Below are 22044 nucleotides of genomic sequence, written 5' to 3'. Positions count from 1 at the left end.
CAGGGACGGTGACGGGTCAGGGACAGGGACGGGTCAGGGACAGGGACGGGTCAGGGACAGGGACGGGTCAGGGACAGTTCAGGGACGGGGACGGGACAGTTCAGGGACGGGGACGGGTCAGGGACAGGGCTGGGTTAGGGTCAGTTCAGGGACGGGGACGGGTCAGGGACAGGGACGGGTCAGGGACAGGGCTGGGTTAGGGACAGGGACGGGTCAGGGACAGGGCTGGGTTAGGGACAGGGACGGGTCAGGGACAGGGCTGGGTTAGGGACAGGGACGGGTCAGGGACAGGGCTGGGTTAGGGACAGGGACGGGTCAGGGACAGGGACGGGTCAGTTCAGGGACAGGGACGGGTCAGGGACAGGGCTGGGTTAGGGTCAGTTCAGGGACGGGGACGGGTCAGGGACAGGGACGGGTCAGGGACAGGGCTGGGTTAGGGACAGGGACGGGTCAGGGACAGGGCTGGGTTAGGGACAGGGACGGGTCAGGGACAGGGCTGGGTTAGGGACAGGGACGGGTCAGGGACAGGGACGGGTCAGGGACAGGGCTGGGTTAGGGACAGGGACGGGTCAGGGACAGGGCTGGGTTAGGGACAGGGACGGGTCAGGGACAGGGACGGGTCAGGGACAGGGTCAGGGACAGGGATGGGTCAGGGACAGGGACAGGGCTGGGTTAGGGACAGGGACAGGGACGGGTCAGGGACAGGGATGGGTCAGGGACAGGGACAGGGATGGGTCAGGGACAGGGACAGGGCTGGGTTAGGGACAGGGACAGGGCTGGGTTAGGGACAGGGACAGGGCTGGGTTAGGGACAGGGACAGGGCTGGGTTAGGGACAGGGACAGTTCAGGGACGGGTCAGGGACAGGGCTGGGTTAGGGACAGGGACAGGGCTGGGTTAGGGACAGGGACAGGGCTGGGTTAGGGACAGGGACAGGGCTGGGTTAGGGACAGTTCAGGGACGGGTCAGGGACAGGGACGGGTCAGGGACAGGGATGGGTCAGGGACAGGGCTGGGTTAGGGACAGGGACGGGTCAGGGACAGGGACGGGTCAGGGACAGGGACGGGTTAGGGACAGGGACAGGGCTGGGTTAGGGACAGGGACGGGTCAGGGACAGGGACAGGGCTGGGTTAGGGACAGGGATGGGTCAGGGACAGGGATGGGTCAGGGACAGGGACGGGTCAGGGACAGGGACGGGTCAGGGACAGGGACGGGTCAGGGACAGGGACGGGTTAGGGACAGGGACAGGGACAGGGACAGGGACAGGGACAGGGACAGGGACAGGGCTGGGTTAGGGTCAGGGACAGGGACGGGTCAGGGACAGGGACAGGGCTGGGTTAGGGACAGGGACGGGTCAGGGACAGCGACGGGTCAGGGACAGGGACGGGTCAGGGACAGGGACGGGTCAGGGACAGGGACAGGGACAGGGCTGGGTTAGGGTCAGGGACAGGGACAGGGACAGGGACAGGGACAGGGCTGGGTTAGGGACAGCGACGGGTCAGGGACAGGGACGGGTCAGGGACAGGGACAGGGACAGGGCTGGGTTAGGGTCAGGGACAGGGACGGGTCAGGGACAGGGACAGGGACAGGGACAGGGACAGGGCTGGGTTAGGGTCAGGGACAGGGACGGGTCAGGGACAGGGACAGGGACAGGGACAGGGACAGGAACAGGGACGGATCAGGGACAGGGACGGGTCAAGGACGGGTCAGGAAGCAGGTGCAGAAGGTGAGTTTAATAATAATAATCAAGAAGATACTACAAAACAAGAACAGCATACTGAACATCACCAAAACAATGCTTAACGATGGGGAGCAGGTCTGCTCAATGTAGGTTGCCAGGGTTGCTCAATGTGGGTTGCCAGGTCTGCTCAAAGTAGGTTGCCAGGTCTGCTCAATGTGGGTTGCCAGGTGTGCTGAATGTGGGTTGCCAGGTCTGCTCAATGTGGGTTGCCAGGTGGCTGAATGTGGGTTGTCAGGTCCGTTCAATGTAGGTTGCCAGGTCCGCTGAATGTCGGTTGCCAGGTCTGCTCAATGTGGGTTGCCAGGTGTGCTGAATGTGGGTTGCCAGGTCTGCTCAATGTAGGTTGCCAGGTGTGCTGAATGTGGGTTGACAGGTGTGCTCAATGTGGGTTGCCAGGTGTGCTGAATGTGGGTTGCCAGGTCTGCTCAATGTAGGTTGCCAGGTCTGCTCAATGTGGGTTGCCAGGTGTGCTGAATGTGGGATGCCAGGTGTGCGAATGTGGGTTGACAGGTGTGCTGAATATGGATTGCCAGGTGTGCTGAATGTGGCTTGCCAGGTGTACTGAATGTGGGTTGCCAAGTGTGCTGAATGATGGTTGCCAAGTGTTACTCAATGTGGGTTGCCAGGTCTGCTGAATGTGGGTTGCCAGGTGTGCTGAATGATGGTTGCCAGGTGTACTCAATAATAGTTGCCAGGTGTGCTGAATGATGGTTGCCACGTGTTACTCAATGTGGGTTGCCAGGTCTGCTGAATGTGGGTTGCCAGGGGTGCTCAATGATGGTTGCCAGGACCGGTGGTTGGTTGACCAGCGAGGTCGAGCGCCCGGAGGGAAGGAGCAGGTATACTTACAGTAACAGTTAAGTTATACTTACAGTAACCGTTGAGTTATACTTACTTACATTTGCTTACATCCTGGTATTTTTTGTCAGCCATCTTTGCTTAAACAACTCTCCAATCCTTAGGTTACAGAGGGTAGAGGCATTTTCTGTGAAAATCACTACAATAAATGTGCTTTAACCGTTTCCTTGGCTATGCTATCTAGCTACTTCCCTCTCTTTACTGCAGGACAGCAGCTACTTCCCTCTCTTTACTGTAGGACAGCAGCTACTTCCCTCTCTTTACTGTAGGACAGCAGCTACTTCCCTCTCTTTACCGCAGGACAGCAGCTACTTCCCTCTCTTTACTGTAGGACAACAGCTACTTCCCTCTCTTTACTGTAGGACAGCAGCTACTTCCCTCTATTTACTGTAGGACAGCAGCTACTTCCCTCTCTTTACTGTAGGACAGCAGCTACTTCCCTCTCTTTACTGCAGGACAGCAGCTACTTCCCTCTCTTTACTGCAGGACAGCAGCTACTTCCCTCTCTTTACTACAGGACAGCAGCTACTTCCCTATCTTTACTGCAGGACAGCAGCTACTTCCCTCTCTTTACTACAGGACAGCAGCTACTTCCCTCTCTTTACTGCAGGACAGCAGCTACTTCCCTCTCTTTACTGTAGGACAGCAGCTACTTCCCTCTCTTTACTGCAGGACAGCAGCTACTTCCCTCTCTTTACTGCAGGACAGCAGATACTTCCCTCTCTTTACTGTAGGACAGCAGCTACTTCCCTCTCTTTACTGCAGGACAGCAGCTACTTCCCTCTCTTTACTGTAGGACAGCAGCTACTTCCCTCTCTTTACTGTAGGACAGCAGCTACTTCCCCCTCTTTACTGCAGGACATCAGCTACTTCCCTCTCTTTACTGTAGGACAGCAGCTACTTCCCTCTCTTTACTGCAGGACAGCAGCTACTTCCCTCTCTTTACTGCAGGACAGCAGTCGGCAAAGCGGGATTCCTGTGTTGTTGTGTTGCCGGCGTACAGCCCACACTCTCCCCACTGAGCACTAGACTGTGTCACATGACATCCAGATGGTTACTACCAATATTCAAAGTTATTTCTGGTGTAGGAGGCTGCTATCCTTCTCTAACTCTAAATACATTTAAGTGGGACGGAACAAATTGGCCACGTTAGCTACCGTGTGATACTGCTGCTCGGTGGGAAGCAACTGCTGCTCGGTGGGAAGCAACTGCTGCTCAGTGGGAAGCGACTGCTGCTCGGTGGGAAGCGACTGCTGCTCGGTGGGAAGCGACTGCTGCTCGGTGGGAAGCGACTGCTGCTCGGTGGGAAGCAACTGCTGCTCGGTGGGAAGCGACTGCTGCTCAGTGGGAAGCGACTGCTGTTCGGTGGGAAGCGACTGCTGCTCGGTGGGAAGCAACTGCTGTTCGGTGGGAAGCGACTGCTGCTCGGTGGGAAGCAACTGCTGCTCGGTGGGAAGCAACTGCTGCTCGGTGGGAAGCAACTGATACTCGGTGGGAAGCAACTGATACTCGGTGGGAAGCAACTGCTGCTCGGTGGGAAGCAACTGATACTCGGTGGGAAGCGACTGATACTCGGAGGGAACCCACTGATACTCGGTGGGAAGCAACTGCTGCTCGGTGGGAAGCAACTGATACTCGGTGGGAAGCAACTGATACTCGGTGGGAAGCAACTGCTGCTCGGTGGGAAGCAACTGATACTCGGTGGGAAGCAACTGCTGCTCGGTGGGAAGCGACTGATACTCGGTGGGAAGCGACTGCTGCTCGGTGGGAAGCAACTGCTGCTCGGTGGGAAGCGACTGATGCTCGGTGGGAAGCGACTGCTGCTCGGTGGGATGCGACTGCTGTTCGGTGGGAAGCGACTGATACTCGGTGGGAAGCGACTGCTGCTCGGTGGGAAGCAACTGCTGCTCGGTGGGAAGCGACTGCTGCTCGGTGGGAAGCAACTGATACTCGGTGGGAAGCGACTGATACTCGGTGGGAAGCGACTGCTGCTCGGTGGGAAGCGACTGCTGCTCAGTGGGAAGCAACTGATACTCGGTGGGAAGCAACTGCTGCTCGGTGGGAAGCGACTGCTGCTCGGTGGGAAGCAACTGATACTCGGTGGGAAGCGACTGATACTCGGTGGGAAGCGACTGCTGCTCGGTGGGAAGCGACTGCTGCTCGGTGGGAAGCAACTGCTGCTCGGTGGGAAGCGACTGCTGCTCGGTGGGAAGCAACTGATGCTCGGTGGGAAGCGACTGCTGCTCGGTGGGAAGCGACTGCTGCTCGGTGGGAAGCAACTGCTGCTCTGTGGGAAGCGACTGCTGCTCGGTGGGAAGCGACTGCTGCTCGGTGGGAAGCAACTGCTGCTCAGTGGGAAGCAACTGCTGCTCAGTGGGAAGCGACTGCTGCTCAGTGGGAAGCAACTGATGCTCGGTGGGAAGCGACTGCTGCTCGGTGAGAAGCGACTGCTGCTCGGTGGGAAGCAACTGCTGCTCGGTGGGAAGCGACTGCTGCTCGGTGGGAAGCGACTGCTGCTCGGTGGGAAGCGACTGCTGCTCAGTGTGAAGCAACTGCTGCTCAGTGGGAAGCGACTGCTGCTCGGTGGGAAGCGACTGCTGCCCGGTGGGAAGCGACTGCAGCTCGGTAGGAAGCAACTTATACTCGGTGGGAAGCAACTGCTGCTCGGTAGGAAGCAACTGATACTCGGTAGGGAACAACTGCTGCTCGGTGGGAAGCAACTGATACTCGGTGGGAAGCGACTGCTGCTCGGTGGGAAGCAACTGATACTCGGTGGGAAGCGACTGATACTCGGAGGGAAGCGACTGCTGCTCGGTGGGAAGCAACTGCTGCTCGGTGGGAAGCAACTGCTGCTCGGTGGGAAGCGACTGCTGCTCGGTGGGAAGCAACTGCTGCTCGGTGGGAAGCGACTGCTGCTCGGTGGGAAGCAACTGCTGCTCGGTGGGAAGCAACTGATACTCGGTGGGAAGCAACTGATACTCGGAGGGAAGCGACTGCTGCTCAGTGGGAAGCGACTGCTGCTCAGTGGGAAGCAACTGCTGCTCAGTGGGAAGCGACTGCTGCTCGGTGGGAAGCGACTGCTGCTCGGTGGGAAGCGACTGCTGCTCAGTGGGAAGCAACTGCTGCTCAGTGGGAAGCGACTGCTGCTCGGTGGGAAGCGACTGCTGCTCGGTGGGAAGCGACTGCTGCTCAGTGGGAAGCAACTGATACTCGGTGGGAAGCAACTGCTGCTCAGTGGGAAGCAACTGCTGCTCGGTAGGAAGCAACTTATACTCGGTGGGAAGCAACTGCAGCTCGGTAGGAAGCAACTGATACTCGGTAGGAAGCAACTGCTGCTCGGTGGGAAGCAACTGATACTCGGTGGGAAGCGACTGATACTCGGAGGGAAGCAACTGATACTCGGTGGGAAGCGACTGATACTTGGTGGGAAACGACTGCTGCTCGGTGGGAAGCGACTGCTGCTCGGTGGGAAGCAACTGATACTCGGTGGGAAGCAACTGATACTCGGTGGGAAGCAACTGCTGCTCGGTGGGAAGCGACTGATACTCGGAGGGAAGCGACTCAGGTTGGCGACCATCTCGATACAACACCGTTGTACTGGTCTTTACCACCGGCGTGTCCTTCTGTAGCTAACTGTCATTCCACAGTAACGCCCAGATAGTGACCAATACTACGAGTTAATTCTCCCTTCAGGCCCATTGAAACAAACATCACTTTCTTTTACAAGTTTTAACTAGACATGCTGCTGTTGTTGCTGACTAGCCACACTCGACTCTCCCGTCACAAAGGAAAGCGATGAAAAGCGAAGTGGGCGGGAACCGTTGGGGCGATGTGAACGTGACTTGAGAGGCGGATAAAAAGTTCAGGCATTCCCAAATTTTTGGGGTAAATCACCTTTGGCGAATGTGGGGCGATGACCAATCCAATCGAGTGGTTCCCAAAACTCCCATGAAGAACTGCAACCCATGGCTGGAGAGTTGCTTTAGCAAAGATGGCTGACAAAAATACTAGGATGGAAGCAAGTGTAAGTAATTGTATTCTTCAAAAATAATCATATAAAAACATTTACAGTTAAGAGGAATATGTTAGTTAATTTAGATACAAACGATTATCCGTACCGACAAACAAAAATCTCTATTTAGCAAGTTTAAAAAATAAATTAAAAAGTGCTACCGTATCAGCTTGACCTATTTCTACCATTCCAGTGTTTAATTGGGGCGGCAGGGTAGCCCAGTGGTTAGAGTGTAGAGGCGGCAGGGTAGCCCAGTGGTTAGAATGTAGAGGCGGCAGGGTAGCCCAGTGGTTAGAGTGCAGAGGCGGCAGGGTAGCCCAGTGGTTAGAGTGTAGAGGCGGCAGGGTAGCCCAGTGGTTAGAGTGTAGAGGCGGCAGGGTAGCCCAGTGGTTAGAGTGTAGAGGCTGCAGGGTAGACCAGTGGTTAGAGTGTAGCCCAGTGGTTAGAATGTAGAGAAGGCAGGGTAGCCCAGTGGTTAGCCCAGTGGTTAGAGTGTAGAGGCGGCAGGGTAGCCCAGTGGTTAGAATGCCCAGTGGTTAGAGGCGGCAGGGTAGCCCAGTGGTTAGAGTGCAGAGCCCAATGGTTAGAGTGCGGCAGGGTAGACCAGTGGTTAGAGTGTGGTTAGAGGCGGCAGGGTAGCCCAGTGGTTAGAGTGCAGAGGTGGTTAGAGTCGGCAGGGTAGCCCAGTGGTTAGAGTGCAGAGGCGGGGTAGACCAGGGTAGACCAGTGGACTCCGCTAATTATTACACTCTCCAGGCCCAGTGAGATGGTAACTTTGCATTAGACCTCTGTATGTCACACATATGGTCTTTGCACTTTGTCTTCCTGCTCTTTTTTGTGTCCAGTCTTTTCCATTTCCTCCTGCTATCCCCCCCCCAAAAACACATTTATTGTAATCTGTCTCAGTCTAAAGGAAATATCCTCCAGTTGGATTTGGAATCAGATCAATACATCTGTTCGTATGATGAATTAGCAGGCCTATTGTAGTCACTCCAACATTCCATTAGGTCTGTAGAGCCAAACATAGAAAATAACAGAAAACATCCATGGGTGTCTTTCTTGAATAAAATAATTCATAATATAAACTACTTTAATAATATAAACTATTTTAATAATATAAACTATTTTAATAATATTATTATTATATTATACTATTATATATTTAATTCAAAATACACATTTTCAATCACACATTTTGGGGTGTAGGTGACTGGTGACAGTTGTACTGACTGTGGTGACAGTTGTACTGACTGTGGTGACAGTTGTAATGACTGTGGTGACAGTTGTAATGACTTTGGTGACAGTTGTACTGACTGTGGTGACAGTTGTAATGACTGTCGTGACAGTTGTACTGACTGTGGTGACAGTTGTAATGACTGTGGTGACAGTTGTAATGACTGTGGTGACAGTTGTACTGACTGTGGTGACAGTTGTAATGACTGTGGTGACAGTTGTACTGACTGTGGTGACAGTTGTACTGACTGTGGTGACAGTTGTACTGACTGTGGTAACAGTTGTACTGACTGTGGTGACAGTTGTAATGACTGTGGTGACAGTTGTACTGACTGTGGTGACAGTTGTACTGACTGTGGTGACAGTTGTACTGACTGTGGTGACAGTTGTAATGACTGTGGTGACAGTTGTAATGACTGTGGTGACAGTTGTAATGACTGTGGTGACAGTTGTAATGACTGTGGTGACAGTTGTAATGACTGTGGTGACAGTTGTACTGACTGTGGTGACAGTTGTAATGACTGTGGTGACAGTTGTACTGACTGTGGTGACAGTTGTACTGACTGTGGTGACAGTTGTAATGACTGTGGTGACAGTTGTAATGACTGTGGTGACAGTTGTACTGACTGTGGTGACAGTTGTAATGACTGTGGTGACAGTTGTACTGACTGTGGTGACAGTTGTAATGACTGTGGTGACAGTTGTAATGACTGTGGTGACAGTTGTACTGACTGTGGTGACAGTTGTACTGACTGTGGTGACAGTTGTAATGACTGTGGTGACAGTTGTACTGACTGTGGTGACAGTTGTACTGACTGTGGTGACAGTTGTACTGACTGTGGTGACAGTTGTAATGCCTGTGGTGACAGTTGTACTGACTGTGGTGACAGTTGTACTGACTGTGGTGACAGTTGTAATGACTGTGGTGACAGTTGTAATGACTGTGGTGACAGTTGTAATGACTGTGGTGACAGTTGTACTGACTGTGGTGACAGTTGTAATGACTGTGGTGACAGTTGTACTGACTGTGGTGACAGTTGTACTGACTGTGGTGACAGTTGTACTGACTGTGGTGACAGTTGTAATGACTGTGGTGACAGTGGTGACAGGAAATGTTTTATTTTATTTGTTATGATGTCATTGTATTCATAGAGCATCAGACCTGTTTCATATTTCGTTGGTGGTTCTCTGTCTCTCGTCCCTCAAAAAAACAAACAGCCTTTACGAAATAAAGAAAGTTCTTTAATGTAGGCCACAGACATGGCCGGCTCTGGCCTTTTGCAGGCCCTAAAGCGAGAATTGGTTACCCCCCCTTTGACAGCACAGAGAAACATTTACATTTTAAAAATGAGTTTCCTGTGATTGTACACATTTTGCCGTGGGCTGGAGATACATTTTTAGCAATTCTATGACACATTTCCTGCAATTCTACCCCTTACCCCTTTTGCCATGGTGTGGAATCAAATTAAATATTGTTTGTCTCATGCTATATAAACAACAGGTGTGCACTAACAGTGAAATGCTGACGGGCCCTTTCCCAACAATGCAGACATAAAGACAATAGAAACATTTTTTAAAACCGTTTTAAAGCAAAATTCCGGCAATTCTGAACATTGTGCCATGACTTGCAGTATGCTGTGTTCATGATATCTGAGTGACTAACAAAATCATTAGGGGCCCCCTGGAGGTTGGGAACGTGCCCTGCATGCCTGGTCGGTATTCGGCCATGATTACTACAACTTTAGCTAGAATAATTGGCTAGACTAATTTACAAACCCTATAAATTGTAGCTGACATGGCTAATTGAGTGACTGTCAGTGACTGACATAACAAGAGACAACATTTGCTGATACTTGCTGTGACCCAGACTGTTCCCTCATGGCCTGGGGACCTAAGTGACTGCTTACGTCGCAAATGCCTGGAACCGGCCCTGGCCACATATAATTATCCAGTATAATCACCACTAACAAATACTTGTGAATATAGACCCACTAAACTTAGCCACATCTGGTTTGACCGGGCGCATGCGCGCTTGCAATAAGGATCGTTTCAGTGGGAGTGTGCTTTGTGTGTCCTACAGGGAGGTTTTATGAAATGGGATAATGTATTGACTCAACAGGAAACAGACTTCGGTTTAGAGTAGTACATCGTCAGAGGACATGAACAAAACACTAGTCGGTGATATAAACGCAGAGAGGCTACTTCATTGTGCTGTAGAAGTTTTGCCATGTTTCCGGCAGTGCGGCTCGTTTTCAGCATACCCTCTTCTGTTTATGTGCTAGAATAAGAAGAAGTGTGATTTCGTTTGATACATTTGCCTTGCGGGCTACAAAGGACACTGTTGAATTTGACAATGAAGGAGAAAACACCTGGTCGCGCTAAAAGCCGCTGGACTTCAACAGCAGCAACAGCTGGAATAGTTCTGCTGAGTTTGTTTGCATGGTCTTGTCACGCAGATGAAGCGTCTTGTCACGGAGCTTACGACTTGTACTTTGTTCTTGATAGGTAAGTAGAATTTATTTGCAACATTGATTTCACTGAAGTACCTGTGACGTTCAGCGATTGAAACAATGACAATGTAGCTACAATGTAGCAATGTAACAACAACAGTGTCAAATGTAGCTACAATGTAACAATGTAACAACAACAGTGTCAAATGTAGCTACAATGTAACAATGTAACAACAACAGTGTCAAATGTAGCTACAATGTAACAATGTAACAACAACAGTGTCAAATGTAGCTACAATGTAACAATGTAACAACAACAGTGTCAAATGTAGCTACAATGTAACAGCAATGAAGCAATGTCACATTTAGCCTAGAAATGTACACAGTAACATTCATTATTCTTATGGTTCAAGTCACTCTTGGTCCGGTTCAGCAGATGAAAGGTTAAATTGGTTTAGTTCCCGGTTTAGAATGCCGGTGTAAATATTAGTTAACATGCAGACCAGACCAATACATATTTGGCCCCCTAAAGTTATCTGAGAAAAATAAAATACAAAATTATATTTTTTTGTGGTTGTTGTCATTTTTGTTCTTGAACACAGAACACTGTAAAATCATCAGGAAACGAGTCTACTCATATACAGAGGCGTAGGATTGTATCCCAATGTACTCAAGGTTTGACATGATTCTGTTTTTCTCAAAATTCTACATCTGTTTGGGATTCTTGCGGTACATTTGCAGTGTACAAGTCTGAATGTAACTGGGGACCCCTGCCATAGGCCTACTGGGAGTTCTGTTTAGATCTGCTAACCATGATACATTGTAAAGATAACATGAAGCAACTGAGACAAAGCTTTTGTGCTCTTAAACCTCACCCTCACTTTAACCCCAATCCTTTGTCTGCCGCAAATACCACTTGTAACATAAGGAGAGCTCTTTCCAGTTGAGAAAAAAAAAAGTTTATACAAAAGTTGAAGTTCGGTGATGCACACCATACTGTCTCAGGAAGCAAACGGACTTGATACAACACATGTTTTTACTTAAAAACATTTTGGACTTCATTATTCTTCTTCTCTCTCTCAACTTGGCTCAATGCCGTATTTCTGCATCTCTGCACCTCCCTCCAGTTTCAAACCCTCTGTCAACTACTCCACCCTGTTCTCAATTATAAAATGACAGGATGATGTAGAGATTGTAGCCTACCGTTGAAACAATTGATAAACTAAAAGGGATTTTTGAGAGCAGCGTGGGCCCAAATGCAGCTCTTTCAGAAAGTATTCCTACACTCTGACTTATTCCACATCTTGTTGTGTTACAGCCTGAATTCAAAATGGATCGAATATTTTTTTTTCCTCACTCATCTACATACAATATCCCGTAATGACAAAGTGAAAACAAATGTGTTTTAGACATTTTTGTAAATTTATGGAAAATTATATACAGAAATGTCACATTTACATAAGTATTCACGCCCCTGAGTCAGTCACCTCTGTCAGTGATTACAGCTGTGAGTCTTTCTGTGTAAGCCTCTGAGAGCTTTGTACACATTGATTGTACAATATTTACACATTATTATTTAAAAAAATCTTCAATATCTGTCAAGTTGGTTGTTCGATCATTGCTAGACAACCATTTTCAGGTCTTACTATAGATTTTCAAGTAGATTGAAGTCAAAACTGTAACCAGGCCACTCAGGAACATTCAATGTCATCTTGGTAAGCAACTCCAGTGTAGATTTGACCTTGCATTTTAGGTTGTCATGCTGAACGGTGGATTTGTGTCCCAGTGTCTGTTGGAATGCAGACTGAACCAGGTTTTCCTTTAGGATTTTGCCTGTGCTTAGCTCTATTCCGTTTATTTTTATCCTAAAAAACTCTCTAGTCCTTGTCGATGACAAGCATACCCATAACATGATGCAGCCACCACCAATGTTCCCTCAAAAACGTTTTCGCCATTGAGCAAATTGCAGGTCTGCTGAGTGAAAACTTGAACGTTGTGAAAATTCTGTGCAACTTCCAGCTCGTGTTTACTGTGAACACTGAGGCTGTACCAGCTGTAAGTTACAGTTTTACTGTGAACACTGAGGCTGTACCTGCTTTAAGTTACAGTTTTACTGTGAACACTGAGGCTGTACCTGCTGTAAGTTACAGTTTTACTGTGAACACTGAGGCTGTACCCGCTTTAAGTTACAGCTATAACAGTTGCCAAGTAGGCTACTGTGGCTACTTGATCATAATGTAGGCCTACCAGAGTGGCCTACCATCAGAAACTATGGAGAAAATGCATCCCGTAACATTTTAACATGGGGAAATAGCTGTTCTATCATTCAGACTACAGTAGCAGCCAATGTGTGGTGTTAAATGTAGGCCTATATTAGGCTTCAGTCCCCCCTATCTGAGATATCTACTGCAGCCATCATCCTCCACATTCAACATCCGTTTTGTCTCATCCTCCACATACAACATCCGTTTTGTCAGTCACATTCTGTTAAAAGTCCCCAAAGCACACACATCTCTGGATCGCTCGTCTTTTCAGGTCGCTGCAGCTAGTGACTGGAACGAGCTGCAACAAACACTCAAAATGTACAGTTTTATCTCCATCTCTTCATTCAAAGACTCAATCATGGACACTCTTACTGACAGTTGTGGGTCCTTTGTGTGATGTATTGTTGTCTCTACCTTCTTGCCCTTTGTGCTGCTGTCTGTCCCCAATAATGTTCGTACCATGTTTTGTGTTGCTACCATGTTGTGGTGCTACCATGTTGTGTTGCTACCATGTTGTGTTGCATGTTGTGTTGCCACCATGTTGTGTTGCTACCATGTTGTGTTGCTACCATGTTGTTGTCATGTTGTGTTGCTACCATGTTGTGTTGCTACCATGTTGTGTTGCTACCATGTTGTGTTGCTACCATGTTGTGTTGCTACCATGTTGTGTTGCTACCATGTTGTGTTGCTACCATGTTGTGTTGCTACCATGTTGTTGTCATGTTGTGTTGCTACCATGTTGTGTTGCCACCATGTTGTGTTGCTACCATGTTGTGTTGCTACCATGTTGTGTTGCTACCATGTTGTGTTTCCACCATGTTGTGTTGCTACCATGTTGTTATGTTGTGTTGCTACCACGTTGTTGTCATGTTGTGTTGCTACCATGTTGATGTCATGTTGTGTTGCTACCATGTTGATGTTATGTTGTGTTGCTACCATGTTGTTGTCATGTTGTGTTGCCTCCATGCTGTTGTCATGTTGTGTTGCTACCATGTTATTGTCATGTTGTGTTGCTACCATGTTGTGTTGCTACCATGCTGTTGTCATGTTGTGTTGCCTCCATGCTGTTGTCATGTTGTGTTGCTACCATGTTATTGTCATGTTGTGTTGCTACCATGTTGTGTTGCTACCATGCTGTTGTCATGTTGTGTTGCTACCATGTTATTGTCATGTTGTGTTGCTACCATGCTGTTGTCATGTTGTGTTGCTACCATGTTGTTGTCATGTTGTGTTGCCTCCATGCTGTGTTGTCATGTGTTGCTGCCATGCTGTGTTGTTGTCTTTAGGTCTCTCTCTATGTAGTGTTGTTACCATGTGTTGCTGCCTTGCTGTGTTGTTGTCTTTAGGTCTCTCTTTATGTAGTGTTGTTACCATGCTGTGTTGTTGTCTTTAGGTCTCTCTCTATGTAGTGTTGTTACCATGCTGTGTTGTTGTCTTTAGGTCTCTCTCTATGTAGTGTTGTTACCATGCTGTGTTGTTGTCTTTAGGTCTCTCTTTATGTAGTGTTGTTACCATGCTGTGTTGTTGTCTTTAGGTCTCTCTCTATGTAGTGTTGTTACCATGCTGTGTTGTTGTCTTTAGGTCTCTCTTTATGTAGTGTTGTTACCATGCTGTGTTGTTGTCTTTAGGTCTCTCTTTATGTAGTGTTGTGTTGCTGCCATGCTGTGTTGTTGTCTTTAGGTCTCTCTTTATGTAGTGTTGTGTTGCTGCCATGCTGTGTTGTTGTCTTTAGGTCTCTCTTTATGTAGTGTTGTGTTGCCATGCTGTGTTGTTGTCTTTAGGTCTCTCTTTATGTAGTGTTGTTGCCATGCTGTGTTGTTGTCTTTAGGTCTCTCTTTATGTAGTGTTGTTACCATGCTGTGTTGTTGTCTTTAGGTCTCTCTTTATGTAGTGTTGTGTTGCTGCCATGCTGTGTTGTTGTCTTTAGGTCTCTCTTTATGTAGTGTTGTTACCATGCTGTGTTGTTGTCTTTAGGTCTCTCTTTATGTAGTGTTGTGTTGCTGCCATGCTGTGTTGTTGTCTTTAGGTCTCTCTTTATGTAGTGTTGTGTTGTTACCATGCTGTGTTGTTGTCTTTAGGTCTCTCTTTATGTAGTGTTGTTGCCATGCTGTGTTGTTGTCTTTAGGTCTCTCTTTATGTAGTGTTGTTGCCATGCTGTGTTGTTGTCTTTAGGTCTCTCTTTATGTAGTGTTGTTACCATGCTGTGTTGTTGTCTTTAGGTCTCTCTTTATGTAGTGTTGTGTTGCTGCCATGCTGTGTTGTTGTCTTTAGGTCTCTCTTTATGTAGTGTTGTGTTGTTACCATGCTGTGTTGTTGTCTTTAGGTCTCTCTTTATGTAGTGTTGTTGCCATGCTGTGTTGTTGTCTTTAGGTCTCTCTTTATGTAGTGTTGTTACCATGCTGTGTTGTTGTCTTTAGGTCTCTCTTTATGTAGTGTTGTTACCATGCTGTGTTGTTGTCTTTAGGTCTCTCTTTATGTAGTGTTGTTACCATGCTGTGTTGTTGTCTTTAGGTCTCTCTTTATGTAGTGTTGTTACCATGCTGTGTTGTTGTCTTTAGGTCTCTCTCTATGTAGTGTTGTTACCATGCTGTGTTGTTGTCTTTAGGTCTCTCTCTATGTAGTGTTGTTACCATGCTGTGTTGTTGTCTTTAGGTCTCTCTTTATGTAGTGTTGTTACCATGCTGTGTTGTTGTCTTTAGGTCTCTCTTTATGTAGTGTTGTGTTGCTGCCATGCTGTGTTGTTGTCTTTAGGTCTCTCTTTATGTAGTGTTGTTACCATGCTGTGTTGTTGTCTTTAGGTCTCTCTTTATGTAGTGTTGTGTTGTTACCATGCTGTGTTGTTGTCTTTAGGTCTCTCTTTATGTAGTGTTGTTACCATGCTGTGTTGTTGTCTTTAGGTCTCTCTCTATGTAGTGTTGTTACCATGCTGTGTTGTTGTCTTTAGGTCTCTCTCTATGTAGTGTTGTTACCATGCTGTGTTGTTGTCTTTAGGTCTCTCTCTATGTAGTGTTGTTACCATGCTGTGTTGTTGTCTTTAGGTCTCTCTCTATGTAGTGTTGTTACCATGTGTTGCTGCCTTGCTGTGTTGTTGTCTTTAGGTCTCTCTTTATGTAGTGTTGTGGTGTCTCACTTGTTGTGATGTGTGTTTTGTCCGATTTTACTATTATATATATATATATTTTTAATCCCAGCCTCCGTCCCCCTGAAGGAGGCCTTTTGTCTTCTGGTAGGCCATCTTTGTAAATAAGAATTTGTTATTAACTGACTTGCCTAGTTAAATAAAGGTTAAAATAATTTAAAAAAAATACATTCCATGATACTTTTGATAAAATCTTGACTTGACATTAACCTGTTTATCCACCTGTCCTTCAGACAAGGAGGTGACTGTTGTGTTGTTTGATGCAAGAAACCACTTTACAAAATAAAATGCATTATTATTCCCGTACCATTACTACAGAGAATCAGAAGAATTATGCTACCCTCTGCCTATTGGCTACTTAAGTTATTCAAACCTGTTTCAGAATACAACACTGCCCCTTTAAGACAAAAAAACAAACTCTTTACCTGACTTGCTTTTCAAAGATGGCTAGGAATTTAGACATTTTGTGCTCTTGTAATAATATATATAATATATAATAATATATGCCATTTAGCAGATGCTTTTATCCAAAGCGACTTACAGTCATGTGTGCATACATTCTACGTATGGGTGGTCCCGGGAATCGAACCCACTACCCTGGCGTTACAAGCGCCATGCTCTACCAACTGAGCTACAGAAGGAGCACAGAAGCAATCACCCCCCCCCCCATTGCTGACTACAAAATAACTGGGCTAATAACTCACTAACAAGCAAAGGATATGAACAAAATGTGCACACGTGGCTACATGCAGCTCTTGCTTTGATCTCAAAACAAGCACATCTCCTCACGACCGCTCATGCTGTAAACACAGTCCAGTTCAAAGTGAAGGACACAGATCCATATATGGCAATGGTCTATTTGCATATAGGCCTACTGCAGCTCTGATTTGTTATGCAGCATATGTCTGTGGAGAGTATGGGCTGAGTCGTGTCAATGCAATAGAATCCTACTCCGATGCGTTCTGCCTACAACAACATTTCTTGCATAATTTATTTTGTTTTTCGGTATGTTGCGTTGAAAGTGGCTAATATTCGATCACAATTGCCACAGTAAAGGGAAACGTTGATAGTGTTAACAGGGAAAAACTGCATTTCGATCTCGTGCTTCTCTCTGTGGGTTGACGTTTTTCTGCACAGTCTCGGGGATACTGCCCACTCCGCACACTTCTAAGATAGAACATTGGACGCCACCATGCTTGAAAATATGAATGAGTGGTACTCAGTGATGTGTTTGTATTTGCTCCAAACAGAACATCTTGTATTCAGGACATAAAGTTGATTTCTTTGCTACATTTTCTGCAGTTCTACTTTAGTACCTTGTTGCAAACAGGATGCATGTTTTGGGATATTTTTATTCTGTTCAGGCTTCCTTCTTTTCACTCTGTCATTTAGGTTAGTATTGTGGAGTAACTACAATGTTGTTCATTCATCCTCAGTTTTCTCCTATCACAGCCATTCAACTCTATAACTGTTGTAAAGTCACCATTGGCCTCATGGTGAAATGTAATTCCTCTCCGGGCAACTGAGTTAGGAACCAGTATCTTTGTAGAGACTGATTGTACTGATACACCATCCAAAGTGTTAGTAATAACTTCACCATGCTCAAAGGGATATTCAATATCTGCTTTCATTTTTACTTAACCATCTACCAATCGGTGCCCTTCTTTGCGAGGCATTGGAAAACCTCCCTGGTCTTTGTGTTTGAAATTCCCTGCGCGACTGAGGGACCTTAACAGATAATTGTAAGTGTGTGTCATGTCAGAGATGAAATAGTCATTCAAAAATCATGTTAAACACTGTTATTGAAAAAAACGAATTCATTCAAAAGCTTTAATTAACAAGAGCAAGGTATTGTGTTTTATTTGAAAACAGCTTAGTATTTTGTAAAGGCACAATATTTCGGTAATCCCATCACCCCTACCTTTCCATTTACTTTACGCAAAATAACACGCACAATGTACTGTTCTTGTGTTCCATGCAATTTATTATGTGACTTTTTAAGCACAGTTTTACTCCTGAACTTATTTAGGTTTTGCAATAACAAAGGTGTTTGAGTACTTATTGACTCAAGACATTTTAGCTTTTCATTTTTTTTTTTTTTTTTTAACGTTTCTAAAAACATAATTCCACTTTGACATTATGGGGCCAGTGACACGAAATCCATTTAAAATTCAGGCTGTAACAGAACAAAAAAGTCAAGGGGTGCGAGTACCCTGAAGGCACTGTATATACAGTACTTAGGCTTACTAGTAAACATTAGATCGTCACGAGCCTACCGCATGTTGCAGCGAAAGTTCAGTCAGTCCCAACACCTTAGCCATTACACCAAGAGGTCCGAAGCTTTTGAGAAGGTCAGTACTGTAGTGTAGGTGTTGTAACAAGGACCATTACAAATGTAACGTATTCACAACGTATCAAGGACCATTACAAATGTAACGTATTCACAACGTATCAAGGACCATTACAAATGTAACGTATTCACAACGTATCAAGGACCATTACAAATGTAACGTATTCACAACGTATCCACAACGTATCAAGGACTATTACAAATGTAACGTATTCACAACTTATCAAGGACCTTACAAATGTAACGTATTCACAACTTATCAAGGACCTTACAAATGTAATGTATTCACAACATATCCACAACGTATCAAGGACCATTACAAATGTAACGTATTCACAACTTATCAAGGACCTTACAAATGTAACGTATTCACAACTTATCAAGGACCTTACAAATGTAACGTATTCACAACGTATCAAGGACCATTACAAATGTAACGTATTCACAACGTATCCACAACGTATCAAGGACCATTACAAATGTAACGTATTCACAACTTATCAAGGACCTTACAAATGTAACGTATTCACAAAGGACCATTACAAATGTAATGTATTCACAACGTATCAAGGACTATTACAAATGTAACGTATTCACAATGTATCAAGGACCATTACAAATGTAACGTATTCACAACGTATCAAGGACTATTACAAATGTAACATTCACAACGTATTCACAACGTATCAAGGACCATTACAAATGTAACGTATTCACAACTTATCAAGGACCTTACAAATGTAACGTATTCACAACGTTAATCATCCTGAGTAGTTAGTAGTTGCAGTATTGTCAAAGTGCTGTGGAACTTTGCCTCAGCCTTAGCACACACACACACACACACACACACACACACACACACACACACACACACACACACAGATACACACTCTTCGCCAGATGGAAACATTGACCTTGTCTTGGAGATTGGGGGGAGGGGGAGGAGGAGAGAAACTGTGTGAAAGATGGTAGCCCTAATGGTGAATCTCTCATGTTTTAATGTTCTCTGCACATACATTGAATTGTAATTATTAGTTTAATTACTACGACGTCGTTATCATCAAGGGCAAATTGAGCACACTGACTGTGTTCACTTTGACTGATAGAGGGTACGGTGTGCCAAGGCCTGAGGCGTGTGTGGCAAGCACACTCCCAACGTGTCTACCCGTTCTGGACTGGCACATGATGTATCTGGATGATAACAATGATAATAAAAACTATCAGTCATCATATCAGTTATTAACCAAAAAGATGTTTATTTCAGAAAAACTAGGTGGTATTGGCATAGTAGCAAGGGCATTACCAGGAAGTAAACCAAAGTAGGTACACCAGGAAGTAAACCAAAGTAGGTACACCAGGAAGTAAACCAAAGTAGGTACACCAGGAAGTAGACCGATGAAGTGAACCAAGGAAGTAGACCAGGAAAGTAGACCAGAGAAGTAGACCAGGGAAGTAGACCAGGGAAGTAGACCAGAGAAGTAGACCAGGGAAGTAGACCAGGGAGGTAGACCAGGGAAGTAGACCAGGGAGGTAGACCAGGGAAGCAGACCAGAGAAGTAGACCAGGGAAGTAGACCAGGGAAGTAGACCAGGGAGGTAGACCAGGGAAGTAGACCAGAGAAGTAGACCAGGGAAGTAGACCAGGGAGGTAGACCAGGGAAGTAGACCAGGGAAGTAGACCAGGGAAGGAGACCAGGGAAGGAGACCAGGGAAGGAGACCAGGGAAGTAGACCAGGGAGGTAGACCAGGGAGGTAGACCAGGGAAGTAGACCAGGGAAGTAGACCAGGGAAGGAGACCAGGGAAGGAGACCAGGGAGGTAGACCAGGGAAGTAGACCAGGGAAGTAGACCAGGGAAGGAGACCAGGGAAGTAGACCAGGGAAGTAGACCAGGGAAGGAGACCAGGGAGGTTGAAGGAAGTAGACCAGGGAGGTAGACCAGGGAAGTAGACCAGGGAAGTAGACCAGGGAAGTAGACCAGGGAAGTCGACCAGGAAGTAGACCAGGGAGACCAGTAGACCAGGGAAGTAGACCAGGGAGGTAGACCAGGGAAGTAGACCAGGGAGACCAGGGGTAGACCAGGGAAGTAGACCAGGGAAGTAGACCAGGGAAGTAGACCAGGGTTGAGACCAGGGAAGTAGACCAGGGAAGTAGACCAGGGAGGTAGACCAGGGAAGTAGACCAGGGGTTGAGACCAGGGAAGTAGACCAGGAAGTAGACCAGGGAAGTAGACCAGGGAAGTAGACCAGGGGTTGAGACCAGGGAAGTAGACCAGGAAGTAGACCAGGGGTTGAGACCAGGGAAGTAGACCAGGGAAGTAGACCAGGGAGGTAGACCAGGGAAGTAGACCAGGGGTTGAGACCAGGGAAGTAGACCAGGGAAGTAGACCAGGGAAGTAGACCAGGGAAGTAGACCAGGGGTTGAGACCAGGGAAGTAGACCAGGGAAGTAGACCAGGGGTAGACCAGGGAAGTAGACCAGGGAAGTAGACCAGGGGTTGAGACCAGGGAAGTAGACCAGGGAAGTAGACCAGGGAAGTAGACCAGGAGGTAAGTAGACCAGGGGGTTGAGACCAGGGAAGTAGACCAGGGAAGTAGACCAGGGCGGTAGACCAGGGAAGTAGACCAGGGCGGTAGACCACTGGTAGACCAGGGAAGTAGACCAGGGATGTAGACCAGGATATAGACCAGGGAAGTAGACCAGGGAGGTAGACCAGGATATAGATCAGGGAAGTTAGACCAGGGAGGTAGACCAGGGAAGTAGACCAGGGAAGTAGACCAGGGAAGTAGACCAGGGAGACCAGGGAAGTAGACCAGGGGTTAGAGACCAGGGAGGTAGACCAGGGAAGTAGACCAGGATATAGACCAGGGAAGTAGACCAGGGCGGTAGACCAGGATATAGATCAGGGAAGTAGACCAGGGAAGTAGACCAGGGAGGTAGACCAGGGAAGTAGACCAGGGAAGTAGACCAGGGTTGAGACCAGGGAAGGATAGACCAGGGAGACCAGGAAGTAGACCAGGGAGGTAGACCAGGGAAGTAGACCAGGATATAGACCAGGAGGTAGACCAGGAAGTAGACCAGGGAAGTAGACCAGGGAAGTAGACCAGGGGTTGAGACCAGGGGAAGTAGACCAGGAAGTAGACCAGGGGGGAGGTAGACCAGGGAAGTAGACCAGGGCAGAAGGGAAGTAGACCAGGAAGTAGACCAGGGAAGTAGACCAGGGAAGTAGACCAGGGATGTAGACCAGGGAAGGAGACCAGGAGGTTGACCAGGGAAGTAGACCAGGGAAGTAGACCAGGGAAGTAGACCAGGGAAGTAGACCAGGGAAGTCGGATATAGACCCAGGGAAGTAGACCAGGGAAGTAGACCAGGAAGTAAACCAGGGAAGTAGAGACCAGGATAGACCAGGGAAGTAGACCAGGGGTAGACCAGGGAAGTAGACCAGGGTAGACCAGGGAAGTAGACCAGGGGTTGAGACCAGGGAAGTAGACCAGGAAGTAGACCAGGGAGGTAGACCAGGGAAGTAGACCAGGGGTTGAGACCAGGGAAGTAGACCAGGGAAGTAGACCAGGGAAGTAGACCAGGGAAGTAGACCAGGGGTTGAGACCAGGGAAGTAGACCAGGGAAGTAGACCAGGGAGGTACCAGACCAGGGAAGTAGACCAGGGGTTGAGACCAGGGAAGTAGACCAGGGAAGGAGACCAGGGAGGTAGACCAGGGAAGTTGAGACCAGGGAAGTAGACCAGGGAAGTAGACCAGGAGGTAGACCAGGGAAGTAGACCAGGGAAGTAGACCAGGGGTTGAGACCAGGGAAGTAGACCAGGGAAGGAGACCAGGAGGTAGAGACCAGGGAGGTAGACCAGGGAAGTAGACCAGGGAAGTAGACCAGGGAAGTAGACCAGGGACCAGGAAGAGACCAGGGCGGTAGACCACTAGTAGACCAGGGAAGTAGACCAGGGATGTAGACCAGGATATAGACCAGGAAGTAGAGACCAGGATATAGA

At 47.5% G+C, this 22044-nt stretch overlaps 1 protein-coding gene and 1 long non-coding RNA gene across 3 annotated transcripts in view; both read left to right on the top strand.

Annotated features, from left to right (window-relative positions):
- The first annotated feature begins 9873 nt into the window (after positions 1-9873).
- The window catches only part of LOC118379522 (anthrax toxin receptor 2-like), a 142675-nt gene continuing 130504 nt past the window's right edge, over positions 9874-22044 (top strand). Inside the window, exon 1 of the mRNA XM_052460929.1 lies at positions 9874-10347. Coding sequence (XP_052316889.1) covers positions 10196-10347 — 152 coding nt within the window. The 5' untranslated portion in view covers positions 9874-10195. The remainder of the gene's footprint in view (positions 10348-22044) is intronic.
- LOC127907153 (uncharacterized) lies at positions 13923-15614 on the top strand. Of its 2 annotated transcripts, none has more exons than XR_008063519.1 (3): positions 13923-14043; positions 15115-15208; positions 15454-15614. It is a non-coding gene; the product is annotated as an uncharacterized LOC127907153 (long non-coding RNA). The 2 variants fall into 2 exon arrangements; XR_008063518.1 differs by having other exon boundaries at positions 13923-14137.

This window comes from Oncorhynchus keta, chromosome 14 (assembly GCF_023373465.1).
Source record: "Oncorhynchus keta strain PuntledgeMale-10-30-2019 chromosome 14, Oket_V2, whole genome shotgun sequence".
NCBI classification, from domain to species: domain Eukaryota; kingdom Metazoa; phylum Chordata; class Actinopteri; order Salmoniformes; family Salmonidae; genus Oncorhynchus; species Oncorhynchus keta.
This window is presented reverse-complemented; position numbering and strand designations above follow the sequence as displayed.